At 39.7% G+C, this 27,752-nt stretch overlaps 1 protein-coding gene across 3 annotated transcripts in view; it reads left to right on the top strand.

The window, feature by feature from the left end:
- ARHGAP15 (Rho GTPase activating protein 15) overlaps window positions 1–27,752 on the top strand; it is a 626,514-nt gene that overhangs the window by 555,689 nt on the left and 43,073 nt on the right. For 2 of the 3 annotated variants that reach the window (XM_060623481.3, XM_060623482.3), the window contains exon 13: window positions 8,347–8,452. In XM_060623481.3, the coding sequence (XP_060479464.2) occupies window positions 8,347–8,452 (106 nt within the window). Of the gene's footprint in view, window positions 1–8,346; window positions 8,453–23,065; window positions 25,636–27,752 lie in introns of those variants that run through there. The other variant, XM_060623483.3, reaches the window with a different exon arrangement.

Here is a 27,752-nt window from a genome sequence, read left to right as displayed (position 1 = left end):
ACGGTAACTCGTGTGTGTGTGTGTGTGTGTGTGTGTGTGTGTGTGTGTGTGTGTGTGTGTTTTAAGCTTGTAAAAGCAGATATGCTTGAATAAGTATAGTTTAAAGAAAATTCTCACAGGAGAACTGAATTTCAAAGAAATAAACTAGTGAGCTTTATTTTCTCAGCACAGACTATTGCCTGAGGATGAATTAGTATCATTTGTAAGTTACAGAAATATACTTGGCCACCATGACACCTCCAAAATTACTTTGAAAACAAGAAATTCTAGGGAGGACAATACAATCACACTTTTTCCTGTAAAGTTCGCTACTGGGGTGTCAGCCATTGCTTTCCTCTTCAATTCACACAAAGAGGGGTGTTGCTGCAAAATTCAGGAAGTGGTGTTTGAGAGACAGGTTTAGGTTGGTGAATTTTAGGAAACGCTTCATCCTACAACTAGTTGCACCAAAGCAATAATACCCATTATTAAAAGTTACTACTGGGGTGCCTGGGTGGCTCAGTTGGTTAAGCCTCTAACTTCAGCTCAGGTCATGATCTCCCGGTTCATGGGTTTGAGCCCCCCATCAGGCTCTGTGCTGACAGCTCAGAGCCTGGAGCCTGCTTTGGATACTGTGTCTCCCTCTCTCTCTGCCCCTTCCCGGCTTGCGCTCTCTCTCTCTCTCTCTCTCTCTCTCTTTCCCTCAAAAAATAAATGAACATTAAAAATTTTTAAGGTACTATTAAAACTTGAATACTTTTTCCAAATTTGCCCTCAATGTAAGGTCAATGCACCTGATGGGCCTAGAATAACATGGGTATAGTCCCATGAAAAAGTAAAGGTGATTTAATTACTTGCCTGAATGTATTTGGGGGAATGTATAAAGAAGTTAAGAATAATAATTCTAAGTCCTTCCGAAAATAATTAAATAAAATTTTACATTTGTTGATTTAGTGTCAGGTACATATCTCAATTATTTTGAACTTTTTGGTATAAGGAACTAACACTTCAGAAACAATATGAGTTTAACAATCAATTTAGAGGGCCCCTTCAGTCAGAAGAAACATGTAAACTTCACTGATCCTGACATTATGATATGTCTTAAATTTAAATATCTCTAATGTCATATTGTGTATTACATCTGCCCCCCAGGGTTGTCAAATGACAGAAGACAAGAATCGACTTTGTAGCTGCCACAGGTTTGCACGTAGCACTTAATATTTTTTTCTTCAACCATGTACACATGTCTATGTTTAACACTCTAAAAAAATTATTTAAGAACTAGGTTTTTTTTCTTTCAACTTTCTAATTAACTTCTTTAATTTTCTGATTCTTCATTGCCAGAGAATAAGAATAGAGACGGAGAGAGATCAAGGTTGCACTTGACAAGGTTAGGTTTGCTCCTAAAGGCCAGCCTCCTCCTGCACAATAACCAGAAATGGCCTCTGGAAATGACACTAAAGTAGCCACCATGCTGAAGCTTTCCTCGCAGGTTAAGGAATCCATGGACTTCTGGCAATCAGTTAGCCATAGTATTTTCACTACTGACATTTATTAGCTATGAAGAGTTATTTCATCTTTAAAATTATTCCTTAAAGCCTTCTTTATTCAAAAATCAGACAAAATATTAACATCTCTTGGAAGGAGAAACTAGGCATACAAGTGTGCCAGGGCGGTGATTCATTCTAATTCTCAGGCAATTCGCACGAGAGAGAGAGAGAGGTCTTACCTGAGGCCAGTATTCAGTTCCTGGTGCATCTTTCGTGCCCTGCAAGTTACATACGTCCGTTCTCAAGTTGAACTGTTCTGACATAGATTATCATCACCCAGAGTCAAACTTACCTGGTATCTGCAGGCATTGAGAATGTGCCTTCCTTTTAATTAAATACAAAACAAGGCTTTTCTGGTTCGGAGGGAGATGGCTAGTGGGGTGGTTAGAATCTTAAAAAATTGCAATTGCCAACCACAGGTTAGCCTGAAGCCATGGTTATTCCTAGTTTATGATATAATGACACTTCTATTTATGATACAATGTATCTACTTATGAATTATGACCAAACACTTTGATAATGGACATGATTCTGAGGACTTACAAAGATATCACATATTATAGGCTGTTCCTATTTTTAGGAAAAGGTACTAAAGATTAATATTTATGGCTTTGTATGATTTTGGAAACAGCCTTGAACTATGAGCAGTCATGTGCCAACCCTGAGAGAGAGGATGATTCAAAAGAAAGATTTTCATTGGAAGAGGACATACATTTAATAAGCACTCATTATCTGTGCATTGATGTGCACCGAAATGTTTAATTCTACAAACAGTCCTATGGGGTATGGGCTTTTTGGGGTTTTGAAGAATGGGAAGCATCAAAAATTCAAACAACGTATCATATGTTTCCCCAAATCATATAGCAGAATAAAATTCTCACCGAGTTCTTTCAGACTTCTTCATGATATATGGCTTCTGTTATTTTATAACATGAATTTGAAGTATATGTTTATTTGAATCCATCTGTGAGTCCTGGATTTGCCCTCACATGCTTCTCCCTAAAGTAAATGTAAGTTACTTAAAGAAATTTATCAGGCAGTTATCATGACTTGGATGATTCCTCAGCATCTACCTCAAGTTTTATAATTAAAAGGCATGTCCTCAGAGATTTGTATTCAGTTGTAGGGTACAGTAATACATAAAATGTTATCTGATGATACTTATTCTTCCTATAAGCCAGGACAGTCTCTAAACTCTGAAATGGTCATGATACAAAAAATTATGAATTGAATAGAAACTCAATTGCTTTCTTCCAAATATGGCCCTAATGTATAAGAGACTACCATCTTTTTCTTATAGGATGCATTATACATTCCAGAATAACTTTAAGGAGCAGAACAGCTGTGATAATTGCTGACCTTCTTAAAACAAAGGGGTACAGGGGCGCCTGGGTGGCGTAGTTGGTTAAGCGTCCGACTTCAGCCAGGTCACGATCTCGCGGTCCGTGAGTTCGAGCCCCGCGTCAGGCTCTGGGCTGATGGCTCGGAGCCTGGAGCCTGTTTCCGACTCTGTGTCTCCCTCTCTCTCTGCCCCTCCCCCGTTCATGCTCTGTCTCTCTCTGTCCCAAAAATAAATAAAAAACGTTGAAAAAAAATTAAAAAAAAAAAAAAAAAACAAAGGGGTACAGTTGTCCTTTAAGAGTTACAGATAAATAGAATGAGTAGTACTACCAATATATTGGCTGCTGAGAGAATCTGGTCTTTTCTTCCTCTGGGTGAACCCACATAACAAAGAAGACTTAATTTTGGAAAATGATTTAACATGTGGCTATAAATAACTTAAGAATAATAAATGCATGGATGATAAGGCCAGAAAAGTGTCCAGAGGTCACCAGGTCCAGGGTTCTGCACTGCACAGAACTCTTTCAATCATTGTATAACTTTATCTTATCTCTTTGCAGAAAAGGCATTTGGTTTTAAATGTCCTTGTTTTAGTAGCAACATTTCATGCAGATAAATGTAAATGTAACTCTCATAAACTATATTTTTAAAAAATGTGTCCTCAAAACCATGAATCAGGGCAAAACTATAAAGCCACATCCTTATCATAACATTAAAGTCTATTTCACATCACGTAGAAGCTGTTACTTCTCTAAGTAGCCTGGAGTTGTTTTTCAAGAAGTTCATTTACAACAGAGTTCCATGTAGTTTGAGAATATGGGGCCAGGTGGGTGAGGGATAGGCATTAGGAAGAAATCGTTTCCTATTTTACTATTTTAACACGGACATGTAAGTTATACGTATTTTTACATAGACATTTCTTGCCACCCAACAGTGGCAACAATGAAGCACTACAGAAAGGTTTTGTGTGCAGTTAGAGAGGAGGTTACGTTCACAGCTTAGAGACTGGTGAGGCAGTTGGGATATGGTTAGAAAACTAAAACAGAGGTAGTATAAAGCATAGAGTAAATACAAAAATAAGTCATACGGGAATGAGGTTAGGGGCAAATGTGAGGGAAAGGGTGGAGAATTATGGAGTTGCTTGTTACTGGAAAGATTTTGCAGAAGTCTCACAATTTACCTAAGAGATTCTCTAATTCTCCATAAAGAAGAAGTTCTCCCCTTTCCCTTAGGTCATAATGTAAAAAAAAGTCAGAGGTATCTCAAAGTCTTCTCAAAACTCTCAATACTTCACAATAACGAGAAACCATATGCTGAAGGAGGAATATCAATAGAAAATGCTGTGTTTCAGTGCTCACTGAATCAAATGAAGACGAGTGACACATCTTTAGTAAGCTGTATATGAATCTTAGCTCGTTAACCAGTCCTGTATTATGTATGTGGATTCCAATTCCTTATATGACACGTCAATAAACCAGATCCGAAAAGGTGTCACTTCAATTGTAATGTATCCAATTATATTTTTAGATGTTCCTCCACTTAGAAGTATTTGCGTTATTTCCTGATTCTACAAGCTATGAAAGAGTGGGTGTGGTATTGATTTGAAGGGGAAACCACTGCTTTCCTATAACCTTTTCAAAGATTTTGTTCTGCTTATGTTGTAAGGAAAGCAAATTTCTCTTCCTTAGTAATACTCCAGTTCTCTCTGAACCATTGTTCACTTCCCCCTCCAGTACTTAAATATAACATAGCCACACAATGCATGAACCACTATGCAATTGTGTGATTTCTCAAGTATGTGTGAACGTAGAGAAAGAGAGAGAAAATATTCCTATGAAGTAGCCTTCGTGTAGAATGCTTCTTATAAGCAGATATGGGAACCACCATATACTTTTATAAGGATTCTTAAGTGTAACTGAATTGCTCACCGATCCGATCATCAGTCCCTGTTGATCACAAAGTATCTAGTGTGCTGTGAAATGTCAGGCTACCATGGCAATTGTATTGTCACCAACGGGCAGCAACTCAGTTCGAGTACTGGCAACTGCACTTTGGATGACCACTACAACCAGGTAGAATGCTTACTGCTGAAAATAAGACATGAGCCAGACACAGCATGGGCCTCAAAAAAGGGGCGAATATTTGTGGGTGAATAAAGGGGTGAGAAAGGGGTGAATATTTGTGGAGTGTGTACTTTTTACTCGTCATTATGCTAGGTACATTGCATACTATCTTGTTTAATCCATAAAACTAGCCTTTTAGATATTATTCAAAGAAAGTGAGAAACTTGTCCAAGACCACACAGATAATAAAAAGCTGTTGCAGAATTCAAACCAAGGTCAGTGTATTCTATTCCATGTTCAGGTTTTTCATTTGTTCGATAATTCTGTCTTCATTCATTTAACCCTCTATGTGCCAGTATAAAATCTGTCCAGCTTTATAGGAAAATTCCCAGCTTAATGGGAGAACTTAAAAGGCATATCAGGCCATGGAAACACCATGTGGAATGTTGTATAAATAGAATGTCCTAAGTGCAAAGGAACACACAAGAGAGAGAACTGACTCTGTCTCGGGCAGTTCATAGTTCTTCTACCTGATGGTTAAACAAGCTTATTAAAGTTTTAATTCCGGCTCAAGCACCATGGCAGTGGCCTTGAAAATGTAAATATTTCTGATTAAGCAACCCCCAACGTTTCTTAAACCTGAGTCATATGTTCCCTGTAAAGCTGAGGTTTGCTGTTAGATGTAGCCATTTTAGGCCACCGTCCACCTAATCGTCTGTCAAACTTATGACTGCTCCTTCTGTCCCCAATGTCAACTGGTCGCTTTTTTGGAGACTCTGATGCTGACCTGATTATTATGATGGCGAGAGATTTCAGTGAAATTGGAAATTTCCTCTCCTCTTCCTTCCTCTCCTCTCCCAATATCATCTTTATTGCTTGAACCAAGTAGTTCACCAGGTCCTCAGGTAAATGATACCTACTAGCATCATACCAACTATGCAGAATGTGTCCACCTCGTGAATATGTAAATGCGCGTACAAGTATTGGTAGATGTATGTATATATATGTATTTAGATGTGAATTATATATAATCATTGGTGTGTGGTATCAGCTTCAGATGACTAAATACAAAGTATCCAAGTATCCCTAAGAGCTCTGTCCTGGACATACTACACAAATTTCACTCTCCTCTTTATTGAGCTGTTTTACTTATTTTTTCTGAGTTAGTTATATCCCACAGCCTCCAGCTGGTCCTATGTAGCATCACATTGTCTTACCACCATTGAGCAACAAGGGGGCTTTCTACCCTTTCGGCAGAAAGATTATATCTGCTGTATTCCATGATGTTGAAACTGGCTTTTCTTTTTCTTTCTCTCTCCTTTTTTATTTTTTTTTAATTTCTCTCTCTCTCTCTCTTCCCCTTTGTCTCTTTCATTTGCAGTTGTTTAATCCATATTATGTTGGAACTCTTCTAAGAATAACTGCAATTTTGAAAGCTCTAACTGTGGGAGGCATTATTTATAGGCCTTTGTGGTTTTGGGAGGAAGAAGAAAAGTTTCCAAGCAGAGTTCTACTAGGAAGATTGCCCCCCACTCCACTGTTGCCAAATACCATCTTTTGCAGGATATTTTCCTATAATTCCTTATTAAAAGTTTCTTTTGCAACAGTGTATTTAAAAAAAAAGAAAAACCTGCCAGCTTCTGAACTAACTCTTTCTTACCCTACTCTGTAAAGTTTATATACCTCATAACAGGTGATAATGAATTGGGCTTTTAGAAGCACTTTGTATTAGGAATTGTGTTTGGCTTTAGTATCAGAGACTCATCTTCAAAGCCTTTGGTCCAATCTGGCTGATTTTCTTACGTTAAAGAAACCCAGAGACTGTACAGGACTGATTTGACTCCTTCACAGATTCAGAGAAACTTCTACCAGCTGAGTGGAGTCAATTCTCAAGGTCATTTGATGGTACAACCATTCCATTTACATTTTGAGGAGCAGAAAGGTAAAAAGGCTAACGAGCTAAGTCAGCTCCTGGCACATGGCCTCTCCAGAAGTTCTATCTATCACTTTGACTGAAGTCTCATTGGCCTGATGTGGTCACATGTTCACTCCAGCTGCCAAGGAGGTTGGGAAAGGAACTCTTTTAGTAGAGTATACAGCCATCCCCTCAACAATGGATTGTCTTGCCAAGAAGAAGAGAATAAATATTGGGTGGATAAATAATACATATTATTCTTCTATATCGTCTTTTCCAACAGTGACCTCTTAAGGATCACCAGGAGCTCTGTAAGTTAGACAGAATATAGAAAGTAAAGGTACCTAAGTCAATTTGCATAAAGTATTTAAGTTGAATAAGTAATCACAGTTCAAAGTCCTGGTTAAAATTATGGTAAGATGAATTCCCTAGATGCTAAGTAAGTCAATTCTTATTATGCCATCCATGCCCTTGAAGGAAAAGAGAAACAAAATGAAAGAAAGCAATCTAGGCGGTATGTAGTTTTAAACAACCTACTATGTTTTTGAAAATATATGTGACTAGGTATTATGCCTTCAATTTTTAATGTTTGCATTTTTTAATTTTATAGCAAAAAAAAATCTCTTAGAGAGAAAAGATAACATAGAAGAAATTTTTAAAAATTATTTACCCTTCCACAAAATCAAGTGAACAATAAAATATTGGTAATTTAATCACATTTTGTGTCCTCATCTGTTCATTTCCTATTGCTGCTATAACAAGTTATCACAACTCAGTGGCTTCAGACAACACAAACATAGTATCTTACACTCATGAAGGTCAGAAGTCTGAAATCTGTCTCACTGGGAAAAATCGAGGTGTTGGCACACCTGTGCTTCTTCTGGGGACTCTCTTTCCTTGACTTTTACAGTTATTAGAGGCTATCTTCGCTCCTTAGCCCATGGCTTTTCATCAAATAGCCACTTATTTTTCTGTTTCCATTGATACATCATCTTTTTTCTCTGACTCTGATCCTCCTGCTTTTCTCTTAACCACCTTTGTGATTTTACTGGACCTACCCAGATAATTCCGAAATAACCTCCCCATCTCAGAGTCCCTAATTGAATCACATTGGCAAAGTCCCTTTTGTCATAGAAGGCAACATATTCACAGGTTTCAGAGATGAGGGCATGAACATCTTTGGAGAGCCGTTATTCACCCTACAGTGTCTTATAAAACAATAAAGAATTTATAAAACTGATTCAATAACTGATCTTAACAAGAAGATTATGTCAAAGCTATGCTGTTGCTGCTTGGTATTACTATGATCTACATCACAGTCAAACTAAAAAAAAAACAACTTCATGATAAGGACATTGAATACACCTATTCTCTTTGGTTGCTGATTAAGACTTTATGTTGCTACATCTTACTCCAAAGTTCTCCTAAGAAAATTCCCTCATGCACCTATAAAATCTCTTTTTTTTTCTAACCTTCCTTTTATTTATTTATTTTTCAGAAAAGCAAGACTACAACACAAGAATTGAAACTATAAAGTCTCTTGTGCAAAAACTCCCTCCACCAAATCGTGACACCATGAAAATTCTCTTTGGACATCTAACTAAGTAAGTTGTAAGGGGTTCTGATTGGGTCATCGTATTCTCATTTCTTATATAGCAGTATTGAATTTCACATCTCTCAGACAAGATTTTCCAAATGTATCTATCTCAAATTTTCCCCTTAGCCAGTGTAAGTCTTCCTGAAGAAGTTGGAGAATGTGCTAAAGGTAGGAAGGAGAACCTATAAAAGGAACTTTTAAAATAATTTATTTTTCCTGGTCTTTTCAGCAAGTAGATACTTGCTCATCTATTGTCATAACCTTAACCACAGCCATAGGATGGACTGTCTTCATTATCTAGTGTAATGGGAAGAGCATGAAATAATTCAGAACTGAGTACAAAACAAAGCTTCATCATGTAGCAAGTGCTATGACCACGAATAAGTTACTTACACTGTCTGAAATTCAGTTTCCTCATTTGTAAAACATTGATTCATATTGGCAAGGTGCCATCCATGTAAAAAGTTAAGAGAAGAGTATTGAAGGCAAAAAAAAAAAAAAAAGCAAGTGTAAATACCCAGCGACCCACAGAGCTTGATGTATTTGAAAAGCAGAAAGCAAGCCAGAATAGTTAGAGCTTAATGAACTAGAAGGATGGTGGTAGGAGTTAAGGTCCTAGCCATTAGATCAACTGGTATCAGATCACATAGGTTCTTGTGGGCCTCAGTGAGAGATTTGGATTGTATTCTAAATGCAATGAAAAACTGGGGCATCTGTGTGGCTCGGCCTGTTGAGCATCCAACTCTTGATTTCAGATCAGATCATGATTCCAGGGTCATGTGATCAAGCCCCATGTTGGGCTTCGTGCTGAGCGTGGAGTCTGCTTAGGATTCTCTCTCTCCCTCTGCCCCTCCCCCCAGCTCATTCTCTCTCTCTCTCTCTCTCTCTCTCTCTGTCTTTCACCTCTCTCTCTAAAAAATTAATAATAATAAAATAAATAAATACAATAAAAATACATAAGGAGTGCTAAATTGAGGGAATATAAAAGATCACTCTGGCTGCCATGTGGAGAATGGATTTGTAAAATGGAAGCAAGGAGACCTGTACGGAGGCAACCATGGAGTCCAGGCAAGAGGTAATGATGGCTTATGTGGAGTCCTTAAAGAGATATATTGGTGATAGGTCAGGTTGGATCTGCTGCTGGTCAGAATACAGCTGGAAAAAGAAAGGAGAAAGCAAGTGTGCCTCCCAGGATTTGGGCTTAGGCACATGAAGAAATACTACACAGATGGGTTGAATAAGAAGAGCAAACTAGAAAGCTCCGTTTTGGACATGTTAAGTTTGATATGACTGGTACTTATTTGCTCTCTTTTAACACCTTCTTCAGATAAGACAGAGTGCAATACAAGTGATGAGGTTTTACCTTTTGCCATATACATATAGTAATGTTGAAGCCTGATAGAGTGTCAAATAGATTGGACTGTTTTACTTTTGTGAGATTAAATCTCCTTAATCATCCATTCCTTGGGTTGAGTCATTCCTACAGATTATTCAACCAATCCATTACATGCTTTTTACTTGTAAATTTAATACATATAATTGCACACACACAAAATTTAAGCAACAGTGGTGCATAGAGATTAAGAGGTAAAATTTGCCTACTGGTTACTCTTAGCCTGCTGAGCAGAAGTAACCAACATTTTTGTATATATGCTTCCAGACCTGTGTTTAAGCACGTGCAAACATATGTGTATATGGTTGTTATTGTGTTAAAGTTAATCATTTTGCACATATTGTTATGCAATATTTTGCAACTCATGGACAGCCTTCCATTTCATTAAACAGACTTATGTGATTCTCTCTAATGATGACATTGACATAGTATTCCATAGTATGGATAGTCCATAACTTGCTTAATCAGTTACTGCATTAGGGAACATGCTTTAATCTAACTCATCATATTAGTTTCTTTTCTATTTTACCCCAGAGGAGAACTTGTGTCAAAGTTCAGACTTTCCCTTATTGCCAGAATGTCCTCTCTTATCACCTCCACATAATGGCTCCAATGGGAAACCCATGTGGTTTAGTGAAAGGATCTTGGGTTTTAAGGAAATAGAAAAAGTGAGAGAGTCTAATCCTCATTTTATACCTTACTCCTCTTATGATCTCACGCACATAAAATCGGATTAAATAATATTGGCCATACCTTGTGGTTATGAGAATTAAATAAGATAATGCATATAAAATGCCTGGCACAAGGTAAGCATTCCTCAAATGTAAATTCTTTTCCTGTAGGATCCAGGCACACCATGAAAAGGGTTTCAGGTTACAAGTAAATACTGGAGTGCTTATCCCAGTAACTTTAACTGGACAAAGTCATAAATCATACCCATACTGGTATGTAATACCTAGTCTTGGAGATCTTGAGAAATATCCATTACTCAGTCTCAATTATTCCTTTTTTCCCCAACTGAACGAACAGCTATAAAATGAAGAAATGTAGAGTTAGCTAAATCCTCCTTTGAAAAAAACAAAACAGATGAAAATCCTTCCAATTAAAAATCTCAGAAGGATGAGAATCCTCCACCTTTATGCCACACTATCCCAGGAATAACAATTAATGCCTGATCATGTTTCTTATACCTAAATTAATTTCCCAATTCTGTTAGAACTTTCACTCAGTTCAGCAGAGATAGAAATAGATGTTTTAAACTAAGATTTAAGATCATATTATTGTATCACCTTCGCAGCATTCACATATGATTTTTTTATTATAAACAGAAAGAAAAGCGTTATTTGCTAGGTTGCCAACCTTTCTTGAATGGTGTGACCATATTCCACCCTGCACTGATTTTAAAACTGGGTTTAATTATGCACAAGTGTGTGCACATGATTATATCTTATTAATCATTTTTTGCTAAGTTTTTGATAAACGGCCAATTGTGGCATGTCATCAAAGCCTGAGAAGACTAAATAGGAAGATTGTTTAACAGGAATTTAAAAATATTCATGTTTGAAAGAATCATTAGAATGTTTTCCTTAGCCTTGATGCATTTGGTAGTTCTTCAGAAAATCTACCATCAACACTTGTGTGTAGTGTTTATTTCAAATTGTTGCAAATATGTATATTTTGAAGTTTGTTTAGTGAGGGTCAGGGAATGTAATGAAGTGCCAAAAATTCCACTTGACCTACGTACTCTATAGCCAACAGAATAGAACTCCAATTTTGCACCGCACTGAATTAAACATTCCCTTGAAAGAGAAACTACAAACTGAGAAAGCTTAATACGGCACAATTGGACTACAGGGTTGGTCCCAGTCCTGTCCTCAAAAGCCAGAAGTTTTAAAAGGTTGTGAATGCATTAGGCAGAAGATTACACAACAGCTGCGTAAGCTGAATAGTCTCAGAGTCCAGAGTCCTCATTCTTGATCAAACTCAAGGTCAAGTTCTATGCTTCTGCTGTGATAACATAAGACCAGAAATTCAGAATAAGCTATCATCTCAAAATGCCATCAACCAGAAACCTTTATTAATAGCCACTTTCACAAATTGACATTACAGTAATAAGTACCGTAAGGTCCTGTAGTACCTTCTGAATCATCACATAAATGGCAAGTTCTATCTCTATAAAATATGTGTCAAATGCATTTTCCTTTAGCCTGCTTCTTTGGAAAGGCAGGGAGGCAAAGTGAAGATGAAGTTAATGAGGAAGGAGGACCTACAAAGTTAAGGTTTGGTTGCTGATGGGTAGTAGAACCAGGCAAAGGAGCTATATAAGCCATAGAGAACCACTGAAACTTTATCTATGGGACAATTGCATGATGTGCTCAATATTTATGAAAGTAGTCAGACAACAGAGTGTAAGGCAAACAAGATCAAAGGAGAAAAGACCCAGGAGGCCACCTGAGAGTTGTGTTTGGATTAGAGTGATGAACATCAAATGGAAAGAAATGGCTTAAACCTTGAGACTTTTCAAAGCAAAATCCCACACAATTTTTATTTCTGTCATTTCTTTATCCCCATATCCAGTCAGCCATGGAGATAAGTCTGAGGTTTCAACGCCGGGTGATTGTGACAGTAATAATAATAATAATAAAAGGCAAAAGGAGACACTGGTTAGAAGGAAACAAACTTTTCTCTATTTTGCAAAGGTAGAGAAAGAGGAAGATGAGATCATTGGAAACTAATTAAACAGGATGAATCCCATTTTTTTGGGTGTATATTAGATCAAGCCCTTTGTATGCTGCCAGTTAGGATGTACCAAACAGCATGATTGGAAAGTCGTATATGTAATATATTTCCAGAATGCAAATCTTTCAATTCTTCATGTCTTTTCAGCCAGTCATATTAAGTAATGGGGGAAGCAGTTTATGCAGGCAAAATTGTTTATAGTCGTATTTGCGCTGGTAGAAACTTGGAAGCACCCTAAGTGTTCAGTGATAGGGGAAGGTATATAGAACATGACACATCATATCAGCTTAGTAAAATGTAGTTCATGACTGATTGATTTTTTTTTATTTGGAGATCTGTTATGTTAAATCAGGGATACAATATCTTATATACTCAAAGAGGGTGTAACCATAAATATATGGAAAATGTGTGCATCTGGAAAAGACTGCAAAAATTTTTGTTGAAATGTTAATATTTCATTCTTAGAGTCATTAAATTACGGGAGGTTTTTTTTGGCCATGTGTTGCTTTTTCTCTCCTAACAATGGTATAGAAGGCGACACTGAGGTTAAGAAAACAGGTGAAGTAGGGAACCAGGGTGGCTCAGTCAGTTAAGTGTCCGACTTTGGCTCAGGTCATGATCTCACGATTTGTGAGTTTGAGCCCCACATCGGGCTCTGTGCTGACAGCTCAGAGCCTGGAGCCTGCTTCGGATTCTGTGTCTGCCCCGCCTTTCTCTGTCCCTCCCCTGCTCGGATTCTGTCTCTCTCTCTCTCTCAAGAATAAATAAATAAACAACAAAAAAGAGTTTCATGCAGTAGCTATCACTTATTATGTACCTATCATTTTTAACTTATTATTCTAGACAAATATTATACATAAATATACATATTATCTTTATAGTGAGAGAAATAGAAGATAATTTTTAATGAAATAAATATAGGAAGAACTGCAGAAGCTGGGTTGCCAAATTTCCTGGCTTTCAGAAAATTCTTTATCTCAACACAAAATCTTTTTCCAGAACCTACATCCCTCCCTGGTCTGACTCAGCCACTTTCCCCTAGTCCCACTGAGGCTGATTTTACCTGTTTGACAAACCATATGATACCCGACCCGCCAGTCCCTTGTGAACTGTTCGGCCAAACTCTACTCTGTCCGTGACTCTCCATCAACCTCATCTGCGTCTTGCTCCGTGTTCTTAGGAACACGTCAAAGTGGGCACTTGCTAAGATCATCTACTCTACCTTGACTCTGAGGCAGGTATGATGAGGCTGGAGATAGACAGTTTTTCCCATGCTTCTTGTCCAGAGCCGCCCCTGTTACAGCAGTTTCCTCAAGATGGATCTCTTGCCTTGTAATCTTACTTAACAGAATGATTCCCACAGTGAGAATTTTCTGCCAGACAGAACACCACACTGGCTTTATGGGTGCTGGTAAGCGAGATATTTTGAAGCTGGTAGGGCCTTATCCTGCGCCTCAAACACCCTGTGTAAGTAAACATTCCTAGAATCCTACCAACTACATATCTACCTGATATGTAGCACTGATCTTTTGAAGTTCTGGAATTCCTGTTGCCATTACTACGAGTAAGGTGTTCTAGCTATTACTGAAGTCTTTTCCCACCTTGTTTTTATTTCCAGGATAAAAATAATACATGACGCTTAGAGAAAATAAATACATAAGTATGTCTACCTACCAAGCTAAATTGAACTAGCCAGCCAGATTAGCTTTGTGGCATGAATTTTGGAAGCCAAAACAATCTCAAATTTTTAAGTGGGGGAACATATGATAAAACACCTAATTCCCCTGTAGTATACGTTGTTCAGAGAAACTCAAAATATCTTAGAAATGGGTGGCTTTTAGAGATGACTAATGAAATCATGTCATTCACTGAGTTTCAAAAATAGCTTTGGAAGAGTATATTTGCTGCAGGCTTTAGATGCAAGTAAACATTTTTATAGGAGACTTGCACTTTGTAAAATAGGTTGAAAAGAAAACTAAAAAATCTTCCCTTTTGCATTGACTCTAAGAAAATCGCCCAGCTGTTCATAGAATTCCAAGGTGAAGGAATGATATGGCTGAATAGACAAATCTCATGGAAGCATGCCAGTTGAATGCCTCATTGAAAGGCGAAACTGTTGAGCTGTGGCTATTTTCTGAGAGTAAACTGATATTTAAAGCTTCTCTGTGGTCTTCATGGGTGTTAAATAAAATATTCTACAAAAGCATGTCAGAGGCAACTCAAATGATGATGGCCTAGAAATACAAGAGTTGTATGAGGATACAATGGTAAGGAAATAATTCATCCACCGTGACTTTAAAATGGCATTGTGAGCATTTCTGATATTTTGGGAGAAACAATGAGACTTGCCTAAAGAATGAACTTGAAAGCCCATGATCTCTTGCCCTTCTCTCTGGTCTTTAAGAGCAATGGCTGGTGAAGCTCTCTGCCTCCCGTCAGGCCTCTGAGTGCTCAGCTCTGGTGTGCTTTGGATCAGGCTATGTTTTTCTGTGCTGTCTCTGGCACTCCCCCCTTTTTCTGTACACTTTGGTTGCTCACCCAACCATAATACCTGATAGCCAATGACTTGCAGGCCATGGGTATTTTTACTGGAAAATGAGGAACCTGTACAAATTGTTATTTTCTTTTTTCTCTCTTTTTTCTTTCCCCTTTTTTTTTTTTTTTCGTTTTCCTGAGGGACAAGGGCTGCAAGTCGTTTGAAATAAGCCAGAAGCCTAATAGCTCCTTTGCTTGTGTATTTGAAATGGCACCCTAATCACTTTGAAGAGCTAATGTACTTCCTATGGGCCCGAAATTTCTCAACTGGACTCCTGTGGCAGAATTTGGCCTGGTAGTTAAGAAAATTAATTACTCTGATCGTGAGGATGAAGCAATAGTTCCCAACTCCCTGTAGTAATCATTAAAATGTCATCTACTTAGGAGACATCTTGGCACAGGATTTATAAGGTTTGTGTGCTGGGGACTAAGGTTCAGTGATCCTTCCAGTGGTGGATCCTTGTTTTGGAGGAAGGCTTTGGGAGATAAGGTTTTTAAGACAGGAGGGAAATTATTACTTTAGATCTTTTATTTTAACATTTGAATGGTGACATTACCCATTGAATAATAGGAAACAAAACAAAACGTAAAATGACTACTGTCCATCTACCACTGTCTTCCCTGTTGTCAGTGGTGGTCCACCCCATGGGGGTATTTTCTCATAAGAGGTAAATTTTGTAAGTTGCCCCATCCTTCTCCACTATGAATCTTGGCCTTTTAACTAATGGAAAGAACCAGGGATTTGGAATCAGAAGACATAGGCTCAAGTCCCAACCTCACCCCTTAGAAGCTGTACAACATTAAAGAAAATCTTTTAATATCTCTAACCCTCCCTTTTGGTCATATGTGAAATAGGTCAAATAAGTTCACACTTATTAAAATGTTTATCAACTGTGAAATCCTGTATATTCCTTTATGTCTTAAATGAGTGCCCTCTGTATTCTGGGCACTGGACTGGATCACAGGTTGGCAAAGTATGGCCCACCCTCAAGCTACATACAGCCTGTTGCCTGTTTTTGTCAAAAAGTTTTATTGGAACATACACACACCTATATGTTTGTGTATTGTCAAAGGCTGCTTTCGTGCTACAGTGGCAAGAGTTAATAGTTGTGACAAGTTGCACAAAGCCAAAAACATTTACACTTTGACCCTTCACAGAGAAAGTTTGCTGACCCCCTAAACTCAATACTAGGGGAATACATAGGACTCCTACCCTCACTTGTCCTGTAGTCTCCTGGGGTAGATAAATTGGTAAACAATTGCAATAAATATGGTGCAATACTGCAAGACACTGTGAGAGCACCAACCAGAAGCTGGAACTTAGCCTAGAGACACCAAAGAATGCCTCCCACAGGAGATAGCACAGGCTATCTTAAAGATGTCAGTTTGGCAGCCAGCAGGCCTACCACAAGCACAGAGAACTGTGGACAAAGACGTGTGGTGTTGGAGACCTATGATATGGCGAAGAAATAGTGAATCCTCTGACATGATTGGAGGATTAGGAAGCATAAAAGAAGTAGCAGAACATAAGCCCAAGATGTAGTGAACTAGAGCTAAGTTGCGAAGAACATTTCACAGGCTTTCTTACGAAATTCGAAATTCATTTTGTAGACATGAGGTAAATCGTGGAAGGGTCAGAAGCAGGGAGATAAGGTCATGCAATTTCCATTTATAAAGATCACAGTCTTTAAGATAGCCTGTAGGAGGGCAAACTGGAGATAGTGAAACCAGTTAAGAGCCTGGGGCGAGGGTCAAAGATAGAGACCCCAAACTAAAGAGATGCTGGGGGAGGGGACAGGTAACAGGGGTGGATACAAGAGGCACAGAGAGGGTCGATTCAATAGGACATACCCACCAAATGTATGCAAGAGGTAAGGAAGAAGGATTTCAGGATGGCACCCAAGTTTTGAACTAGCTGAGGGGTGATACCCTCAACTCACTAAAGGAAAAGACTAAAATTAGAGGCATGAAAGAAGTTGAAAATTGGGGGCTGTGATATGATTGGTCATTCTTTATACTTCATTAGTGAATTCCATTCAAGGATAAGCAACATCTGCTGGGAATGCAGGAAAGGTGATTGGGATCTAGATACGAATTTGGGAGTCATCATTTTAAAGGCGGCAATGGGGGTATGGTCACGAATACTGGCAAAGGACAGTCTGGAGCCAAAAGGGAGCTGAGGACAGATTCCCAGGGGTGTCTAACATTGAAAGAGTGGTCAGAGGAAGACACTGGGAAAAGGATCTGAGAATGGCATGCCTGGTGATAGAAAACTTGGCAAGCACAGAGGTATTATATTTTGTGTCTCCAATTGTTACTCCTCCATAGGAAGCCTAGTAAATTCTCGTGGTAACAGAACATTAGGCAGAATTTCTGGTAATGACTAGCTATTGTTCTAATCCTTATTTTCTGGTTCCTGAGAAATCATCGGAGTACATGTAATAACCTAGCAGGAAAAAACTATGTTATTCTATAGCATAATCAGGTCCTGAAAATATCGATGAAGATGGAAATTGTAAAGAACTGAACTCTGCCGTTGGCTCATAGTTTCCAGGAATTTGTGTCACTTTGATTCCTGTTATATCCCCAAAGCTTAGTACAGAGTCCCACATATCATAGATACTCAGTCATTTTCGTTGAACAGATGGAATCACATGACTTCATTGAGTGAGAAAATAATAATCGAATAGCTAGTAATGGTTCCAGTTAGGATCAAGTGGAATCTTGGAACTTTGATATGTAGTTCAGACTACAACCAGAGAATATTCCATTTTGAGGGGATTGGTTAGCAAGCGGTTCCTCTCAAGTTTCTGTCTCCTCACCTGATATTTATCTTTTCATCATCATGAAGAGAAAAGCAGCTCTAATTGCAAAAGAAGCAATATTAATATTAAGGTTTCATGTTAAGAGGCCCTGAGTACAATGAATGAGTAGTAAAAGAGGCTTCCCCTACTGAGGGAGCCTTGGTCAGGGACTCTGTGACCACCCGTCAGTACTGGAGCCTGTTAGATCAATCACTGCACTCCAGGGTGAGATGCCAGGGTTTCTGATTTCTTAATTGTCTGGTATTTGTAACAGATCTTGGAATAGAAAAACTTCGTTTCACATCTTCTGTCATTATTCCCACTGCTAAACTAAAGGCTATCATTCCTATTGCCTATCAACACAATCACCCGGTCCATCGTTGGTTCTAGATTCAGTACTTACTTCCTAACCACTTTGAATTATTTAGCATTAGGTGAAACAAACAAACAAAAATTATCTTGATTACAAAAGCTTGTCTTCTGTTATTAAGTATGTAAAAAATTGATTCCCCTGTTTAATGGAGCAGAGACATAGCAAACTTCAAAGTAGAAGGGGGAAAAAATCAACCAGACCTCAAGTCACCTGATTTCCAGTCCACTAGACCACACTCTGCCTTCTTGCCAATACCAATACTCGATTATGTTTCCAGGGAAGAAGGAACGGTAAAACAAAAAGTGAGAAAGACCAGCCAACTATGATAGAGCCACAGGCCTATCACTTGAATCCCCCCCCCCTTTTTAATTGAACACCAGCTATAATCCCAGCTCTTTAAATAAAATTACCTAACTAATTAGTAAATTGACATATTTATATAGGGGGTTTTCTAGGTATCTGTTCTCTCTCTCTCTCTCTCTCTCTCTCTCTCTCTCTCTCCCCCTCAATCTCTCTCCCTTCCTCCCTCCCTCCTCCTTTTCTCCCTCCTCCCTCCCTCTAACACATTGCTTTCCACCCAAAAAGCACCAGGGAAAGTTTTATTTCTGGGATTCTTTCTAAAAACAAGCTTCAATTCCACATTCATTAATGCTGTGTGTGTGTGCGCGTGTGTATATGCACACTTAGAGAAAAGCACGTTTTTTTAAAAGGCAGTGATGGTTCTGCCTTTTACCACCTTCTTTCTCCTCTTTAAATGGAAAGCACTGAACCCAGATGCCCAACCACGGAAGATATTCTTCCAGAAGCAGCATCTGGCTTCCTGGCAAGCCCTTCAGGCGAGTTGTTTGGGGAGCTTTGCAGTTGTCTCTCGGTCTGTCACGTGTAGCAGATACCATGGCCTCTCTGGCTGGCATGTCCAGGCAGCTGCCAATTCCTTTCAGTTCACCTTTAATTCTGAGAACTAGTTTCCTCATTTTCATTTCTGACTGGACTTATTTTTCTCCCCACTGCCCGTAAGAATTCTAGGACAAGAGGAGCCCCTGGGTGGCTCAGTCGGTTAAGCATCCGACTTCAGCTCAGGTCATGATCTCATGTCTCGTGGGTTCGAGACCCGCATTGGGCTCTGTGCTGACACTCAGAGCCTGGAGGCTGCTTTGGATTCTGTGTCTTCCTTTTTCTCTGCCCCTCCCCTGCTTGCACTCTGTCTCTTTCTGTCTCTCGAAAATAATGAATAAACGTTAAAAAAAAATTTTTAAAAAAAAGAATTCTCGGACAAGATTGTTTTCTCATTGCTGTCTGCCTGTCAACTTCCTTTGCTGGCCTCTGTCTTTTGAACCAGAATGAAATCCTCAGACACTTAGTCCTACATTAAAATAGGTTACTTTAAATAATATTTCTTAGCCATTTCTTGTCAGCATAGCTCCTTGTAAACTGTGGGGTTGTTCCCTGAAAAGAAAAGCAAACATTCCATCGGAGTAATTTATTCTGGTCTGTACACAAGACATGAAAGTGTTCTTGACATTTGTGTATTATTTAGTTAAATCATATTGGCTCCCACATCCTTGCCACACCACGAACAAAAGAGCAACACAGGACTGGAAAAGATGAGGCAACACAGCAGCATTTACAAACAGCACCTGCTTCCGGATACTAAATTTTTTAAAGTAGGTTCGTTTTTTTTTACCTGTTAATATGTATATATATATTTTTTACTTGTGAAGAATTCTGTAGGGTTTTTTATGGATAATTGTTGAGAACACAGAGTCCGATGGTAGCCCACGCACAAGGAAGCCGTGACAAGGTGCTGACAAGTCCGGCAGCAGTACCCAGAATGCAGAGGAGAAAGCAGAAATTAGAGCTGCAGGGTGACATCCAGGAATAGTTAACACGGGATAGCTGTACGTTCCCATGTTCTTAGGGTTTTTTTTTCCTCATGCAAGAAAAAGTGCAGATTATATATGAGATTTCTGATCTCGAGACTGTATTGTCTGGGCTGAGAGAAGAGTGGACTTAACTGTGGACAGGAAGAAATCTCAGCCATTAATAACAATTGGTCTGTGGCCAGTGACAGACCCGACACACACTTGACTTTGAAGAGATTCACAACGGAAATCATGGGCTTAACTGAAATGAGAGCGTCTGGGGAACAAGGACATGAATTGAGGGGCTGTTTGGATCAAGACATTGGGAAAATCTCCTTTGAGATCACCTACATGACAGTATAGTTCAAATTTAAGATTAGAATTCTTAAGTCTGTTTTATCTCTGCCTCAATGACATTTTTCGGTCTGTAATTTTTCCTCAGGTTAACTTGCTAAGGTGTACAAAGGAAGTTGAATATACATGTGGAAATCAGAAACTTTATACCAAATGTTGCCCTTTGTGTAGAGATTACTGTGTCTCACTTCCAGTAATTTCTTCTCTTCTGTATCATATTCACATTCTTCTTAACCAGGCTATTTTCTCTTCCATTGTCCCCTTTCTTTTTTCTGCCTTTTCTCCCTACATCATCATCCTCCTCACTCTGAGAACTCTCTTCATCCTCGAGCACTGGCTGCCTACCATCAACCTCTCATTTATGCAGAACACAAATACACATCGAGTGACTATCATGATAGACGCTGAGCTGGAAATGAACACAATTTTACCAGGATAACAATCAGCCCCTAAGAGCAGGGGAACCTTATTCAGTTGTGATGTTTCACTTCTGCTCCACGAAGTCCACTCCCCTCAGCTGACTCTCACTCCCAACTTTCTGACGCCAGCCCTCCTCTTCTTAGGAGATTTGCAAACCAGCCTTTCTTTACAGGGATACTGTGAGTGTATTGATTGAGGAGACCTCTGTCCTTTTCTGTCTTATTTTCAAAGAGATAAGTAGAATACTTTGGGACAGAGCCATAGCAAGCAGTAGGCAAGTCATAGGTGCTGGCACTTTGGCACTAAAAACACTTACTTTTCCCTGCTGTCCATGAACTGACAATCAACATACACCTCTTAATAAATATTTTCCTTTCATCCATTTTGTTCACTCATTCATTCATTTCACTCATTAATTAATTCTTTTATTTCCCATAGTGTTTGGGATGAGAAAAGATAAAAGAAATTACCTCTGCTCTACAGGAATTTTTATCTAATTAATTTGTGTCTCTGTGCTTGGACATCAAAACAAATTTTCTCACATAGTGAAAAGATATGCAAAGTAATGTTTTACCTAATCTGATTTTTTTTCCCATTTGAACACTTTTTTTTTTTGCCATCGTTTCACATCCCAGAAAATTTCTTCTCTTAAAAACAACTCTTCTCCAATTAAAGCACAACTCTGTCCTCTTGGCTTTCTGCTCCCTCATCTTTTCCCACTTCTTTTTCACTTCCAGCTACCATTCCAGGGTCATAAGTGCCTCCCTGGTACTGACCTTCGAGTCATCAGAAGGGGATTCCATTCATGCTCCCAGAGCCATATTTAGAGATGGAGATCCCCCAGAGAGATAGTGAGGTATTTTATGGGTGGTTTACATGTCCCACTATATTTTTCTAACCATCAAGAAAGGAGAAATAAAATGCATGCCCTGTTCTCTCTGGCCTCACTCTCTAGTCATATCGCACTGAAAATAACCAATTCCTAGAGTGCCAAGCTCTTAAAGTCATTCATACTTCCCTGGCAATGACAGGAATTTACCCTTCATCTTGGCAGAGGAAGGCCTATTTTATTCACCCCTCATCACATTCTTGCTATTCTCTGCCTGAGTTTCCCCTCCAACACACTACAATAGGCTAGGTAGGCCTAGAAGCAAGTGGCTACATAGGGAAATGAAAGAAATGTTCCTTGTCACATCCTAGTTATTTCTGATCCCAAAGTACTTCAATCCAAGAAATGGTAATATAGTAGAAAACAGGCATGCAGTTGTGTGTGAGACCCTGGGAGGAGGAGATAGCAGGGGCGGGGAGGAGATGGCCAGAGAGACGTTTTGTTCATCACGAACGCAGCCACCTGAAAAACACCAGCTAATTAGCAGTCTGTAGCCACACAACACAGCAGTTTAGTACAAGAAGTGAACAATACTTTACCTAATTGAAACTACAGTGCAGACTTAGGTAGGCTGCATGCAATTACACAGATTGGAAGTCAGCCAGGACACTGAGGTTAACAATCCCTTCTCTCACAAAAAGCACCACGGGAACTCTAATGACCACAAGTGGTAAGGGCCGTTATCCTGCATCCCATCCAAAAGGCCTCACCTCTCACAGCCCAGACTCCATCAGAAGTGCTTTATGGTGTCAACTAATTGGCTGGGGAAAAGGGTGCCCTCTGTGGGCGCAGGTGCACCTTTCCCAGGAGACACGCTTACGAGTACTAGTGTGGAGGGGGCTTCAAATGAGAAGGGACATTTGGGTGGGTCATGTGGTGGGCAGTGGGTGTTGTGAAGACTTCTCAGCCTGCTAGTTCAGCGGCCAGCACTACTACGGCCTAAGCATTCCAGAAAGTTCTAGGCCAGGATTTCTTAAACTTGAATGTGCTTACACATCAGGTCACCTGGAGATCTTGTTAAAAACGTAGATTCTGATTCAGGGGTTCTCAGACAGGACCTGAGATTCTGAATAGAGAACAAGCTCCCAGATGCTGCTGGTCTCTAGGGACCACAATTTCTGAAGGCAGTTCTTACAGGGAAGAGGGAAGAGTTCTTACTGAACCAAGAGAGCAGAGGCTGGACAAAGAGAAAGAGGACTTTAAAACGAGTTTAACATGCTGAATAATCAAGTTGGCTTTCATTTGTCCTAGGAACTAAAGAACAGAAACATAGGGAGTCCAAAATGGTAAAGAATCCAATCCACTCCTAAAATCTACTCATAAAATGTCTTTTGCTCTTGGGAGACGGCAGGAGGGACAGCGTCCGGTTCCTGAACATGTTTCATGAGTGAGACACCTACTCTGAACAGTAATGGGATTTTACCCTCACTGGTTAGTGCTGTAGCAGTGACACACTGGCCAGCAGCAGCCTGTGATGACCTCCCAAGAAACAAAACTGTCTTTCAAGATGAATTAAGAGAAGACAAGATAGCAGAATGCAGACCTTCAAAGCTTGACCAATGGACGGTGAAGGGAGTGATAATCTTCCTTCAAAGCTTTGTAAAATAGAATCAGAGTTGCTGCAGAACATCAAAGAATGGGCCATTTTTAAGCTTATATTATGCAAACTTAATTTATTGTTGCGTGCTACAGAGGCTTTCATGCTAAAACCCGCATGTACCATTAAAGATTTAATTGTTAGTTGGATTAATGATTATATTCTTTATCTAGTTATTTCCTAAGTGCTTCTTATACTGATATCTACGTATTTTGTGACTTCTTGATGATAGAATTCACTTTAGATGTATGGGAAGGAACACACACACACACGCTCGCATACACACACTTAAAAAGCAAGACCCAATTAATCCCTGGTGAAAGGAGCATGAGTTCCTACATTTAGACATGCTGTAAACATGCTGTAAACTAGATAAGGCGGGGGTTTAAATATACATTTATCCTAATATATAGCTCATCAGTATAGCTGCAAAATGCTATTACTTGCCAAAGATATATAAATTTAGGGTATCATTCAAAATATATCATTTGAAATGCTCCACTGTCTAAAGCCAGCAGGGTAAAGTACATATACAAAAAGGAGAAGAATGTAAGTATCCATCAAAGAATCATCAGGATGTATGGAGTGTCTACTGTGTGCTCCACACCACACTGGGGAGATCTGGGTAGATAAAAGAAGTATAAAGTAAGAAATGTAAAGTTCTAACAGGGGACAAAGCACTTAAGAGAGAGTAAAGAAGAATTAACTGTTAAGGAGTAGGTACGGACAGAAATAGACTACAAGAGTTGAGAAGTCTCCAGTGAAAAGTGGACATTGAGTTAGGCTTTAATGCACAGGTGGAATTTTGGAAATACCAGAATGTTCCATGGGCCGGCTTGAGAAAGGCCAAAGGAAGCCAGGATGTGGCCGTGAGCAGCCTGTGCCAACCGTGACAGGGAGCAAAGGAGGTGGAGACCCAAGTGCGGGGAGGAGCCAGGTTATGAGTGGTGCCTGCAGAAAAGCTGGAATTTCATGTCTCAGATTCTACCGGGAACCAAGGCAGGTTATTGAGCAGGTAAAGAACTTTTGTTTCAAGTGTCTCAATTTATCAAGCAGTCATATGAAAATGATTTAGGGATGGAAGGGCTGAAGAAGGGGGCTGGAGCAAAGCGGGTTAAACTGAGCCGTTATCTTGCCATGACCAGAAAGCAATTATTCCCCATGTTGGCTATGGAGCTCTGTGGGAAGAGGGTTATTCCTAGACAGACTTTCAAGGAAGTCAAGAGTTCTTGCTGATTGGTTTGATATGATGGATGGATGACTGGGAAGAATTGAAGTCAATACCAAGGTGTCCAATTAGTAGACTAAAGAGAATGGAGATGGGTCAACTGGGTCAACTTTGGTGGAGCACCACCTAGGTGCCAGGCACTCTTCTAGGAACTGACAATCCATCAGTAAGCTTATGCATTTAAGTTTAATCACCTTTGCTCATGTGGAGTTTATGCAATACATATAATATAAACAAATAAATAAAACAAATAAGCATAATAAATAAGGAAATACTACATATATTAGACAGTGGTGCCTGCTAAGGAACTCAAGAAAATGGGGCAGAGGAGGAGGATCAAGAGCGGTGAGGGGGGTTTGCAGTAATAATTAAGGTCCCTTGGAGAGAAGGTGATGTTTGAGAAAAGATGGGGAGTTAGTGAAGTAGATACTTGGAGTCAAAGCATTCCAGGCAGAGAGGACACCTAACATTTGGTGTCTTCAGGAACCGAGGGAGGGAGGGGAAAGGAGGAGAAGGGAGCCACATCACTGACAAGGCCCTTATGAGGCACTGGTCTTTTGCTCCAAGTGAAAAGAAAGGGAGAGCCAGTTGTAGACTTGGGAACAGGAATGGCATGAACTGACTTCTGTTTTAAAAGAATCAGGAGGTGCCTGGCTGACTGAGTCAATAGAACACGCAACTCTTGATGCCAGGGTTGTAAGTTGAAGCCCCAGGTAGGGTGTACAGATTACTTAAAACAAACATCAACAAAAAAAACCCAGTAAAATCTTTAAAAGAATCAGTATGCTGGGGTGCCTGGGTGGCTCAGTCAGTTAAGCATCTGACTTCAGCTCAGGTCCTGATTCGCAGCCCCGCAGCCTGATTTCGAGCCCCGCATCCAGCTCTGTAATAACAGCTCAAAGCCTGGAGCCTGTTTCAGATTCTGTCTCCCTCTCTCTCTCTGCCCCTCCCCTACTCATGCTCTGTCTCTCTCTGTCCTCAAAAACAATGAATAAATGTTAAAAAATTAAAAAAATAATAATTGGTATGCTGAGAATATATCCTAAGAAAATTGGAAAACTATTTAAATTATCCAGTTATCTGTCTAATTGGAAAGAGTTATTTGTGGGGGGAAGTGTTTCAGGCATTTGCCTCTGATGGGTTGAGAGAATATGAAGAACTGAGTTCCAGCCCCGGCTTGGGTGTGAGCTTCTTGAATAACTTTAGGCCTGTCACTTCACTACTTTGCCATTGTTTTGTCATCTTCATCATGGGAATAATGCTTAACTTTATCTACTTTGTGTGTGTGTGTGTGTGTGTGTGTGTGTGTGTGTGTGTAATTGAATGAGATAATACAAAGTGAAAGCCAAGCCTATAACTATTTCAGAGTTTAACAGGTTTGGAAATCCAAGCAGAGTGTCCAGCCCAGACACTTGATCTATCTTGCACTAAATCCAAGAGAGAGAGTGGGAAGAGCACTGGATTCAGAACCAGAAAACCTAAGTCTTGGTCTTGAGTTGATGATGCCTCCCTTAATAGTGTCACTTGGATAACACAGCTTCTCAGAGCATCTGTTTCCTCTTCTGTGTTGAAGGAGGTAATGATACCTATACCTCAAAGGACTTCATTCAGAGCTACCTGTAAATAAACCCGCTATAAACTATACAGCACCAAAGACGTGAAGTCACCCTTCCCCCAAGCATAGACAGCTCTATGTAGTCAATCCTTTCCTCATCCTTGGGTAACTTTAATTCTTTGAAGGCAGGAATCATTTCTTCTTGGACTTGGTAGTGCCCTGAGTAACTAGCAGAGGCTAGTGCAACAGGAGGTATTTAACAGATCATTTTAGCAGGTGGGTAAGTGAAGTTATGATATTAAAGGAGATGCAGATTTGGGAATCAACTTTTTAGGGTTAAGATTCCAAATCATGGAAGTGGGTGCACTCCCCAAAAGAGTTTAGAGCCTAAAGAGAGAATATGGTAGGAAACATACCGCTTTAGGCTCAAACGCAACAAGAATCACTAACCATGAAAGGGAAGCAAAGTAGAAAGTAAGCAGATAATTCAGAATAATCTACCTCACACCTGTCAGAGTGGGTAAAATGAACAGATCAGGAAAGTACAGATGCTGGCAAGGATGTGGAGAAAAGGGAACCCTCTTGCACTATAGGTGGGAATGCAAACTGGTGCAGCCTCTCTGGAAAACAGTGTGGAGGTTCCTCAAAAAATTAAAAATAGATCTACCCTATGACCCAGCAATAGCACTGCTAGGAATTGACCCAAGGGATACAGGAGTGCTGATGCATAGGGGCACTTGTACCCCAATGTTTAATTATTTTTTTTTTTTTAAACGTTTTTTATTTATTTTTGGGACAGAGAGAGACAGAGCATGAACGGGGGAGGGGCAGAGAGAGAGGGAGACACAGAATCGGAAACAGGCTCCAGGCCCCGAGCCATCAGCCCAGAGCCTGACGCGGGGCTCGAACTCACAGACCGTGAGATCGTGACCTGGCTGAAGTCGGACGCTTAACCGACTGCGCCACCCAGGCGCCCCTGTACCCCAATGTTTATAGCAGCACTTTCAACAATATGGAAAGAGCCTAAATGTCCATCAACTGATGAATGGATAAAGAAGATGTAGTTTATATATACAATGAAACACTACTTGGCAATGAGAAAGAATGAAATCATGCCATTTGCAGCAATGTGGATGGAACTGGAGGGTATTATGCTGAGTGAAATAAGTCAGTCAGAGAAGGACAGATACCATATGTTTTCACTCATATGTGGATCTTGAGAAACTTAATAGAAGACCATGGGGAAAGGAAGGGGAAAAAATAGTTACAGAGAGGGAGGGAGGCAAACCATAAGAGACCCTTAGATACAGAGAACAAACTGAGGGTGGACGAGGGGTGGTGGGGGAGAGGGGAAAATGGGTGATGGGCATTGAGGAGGGCACCTGTTGGGATGAGCACTGGGTGTTGTATGTAAGCCAATTTGACAATAAATTATAATTTTAAAAAAGAATAATCAGCTTATGACACTTTGGAATTCACCTGGGAACACCACCGTGCCAAGACAAAACTTGGCCTGTGGAGGAGACACCATATTCAAAACCAATCTGGAGGAAATTGA

This window comes from Panthera onca, chromosome C1 (assembly GCF_046562875.1).
Source record: "Panthera onca isolate mPanOnc1 chromosome C1, mPanOnc1 haplotype 2, whole genome shotgun sequence".
Classification (NCBI taxonomy): domain Eukaryota; kingdom Metazoa; phylum Chordata; class Mammalia; order Carnivora; family Felidae; genus Panthera; species Panthera onca.
The sequence above is the reverse complement of the archived record's forward strand: the minus strand, read 5'-3'. Positions and strand labels throughout refer to the sequence as shown.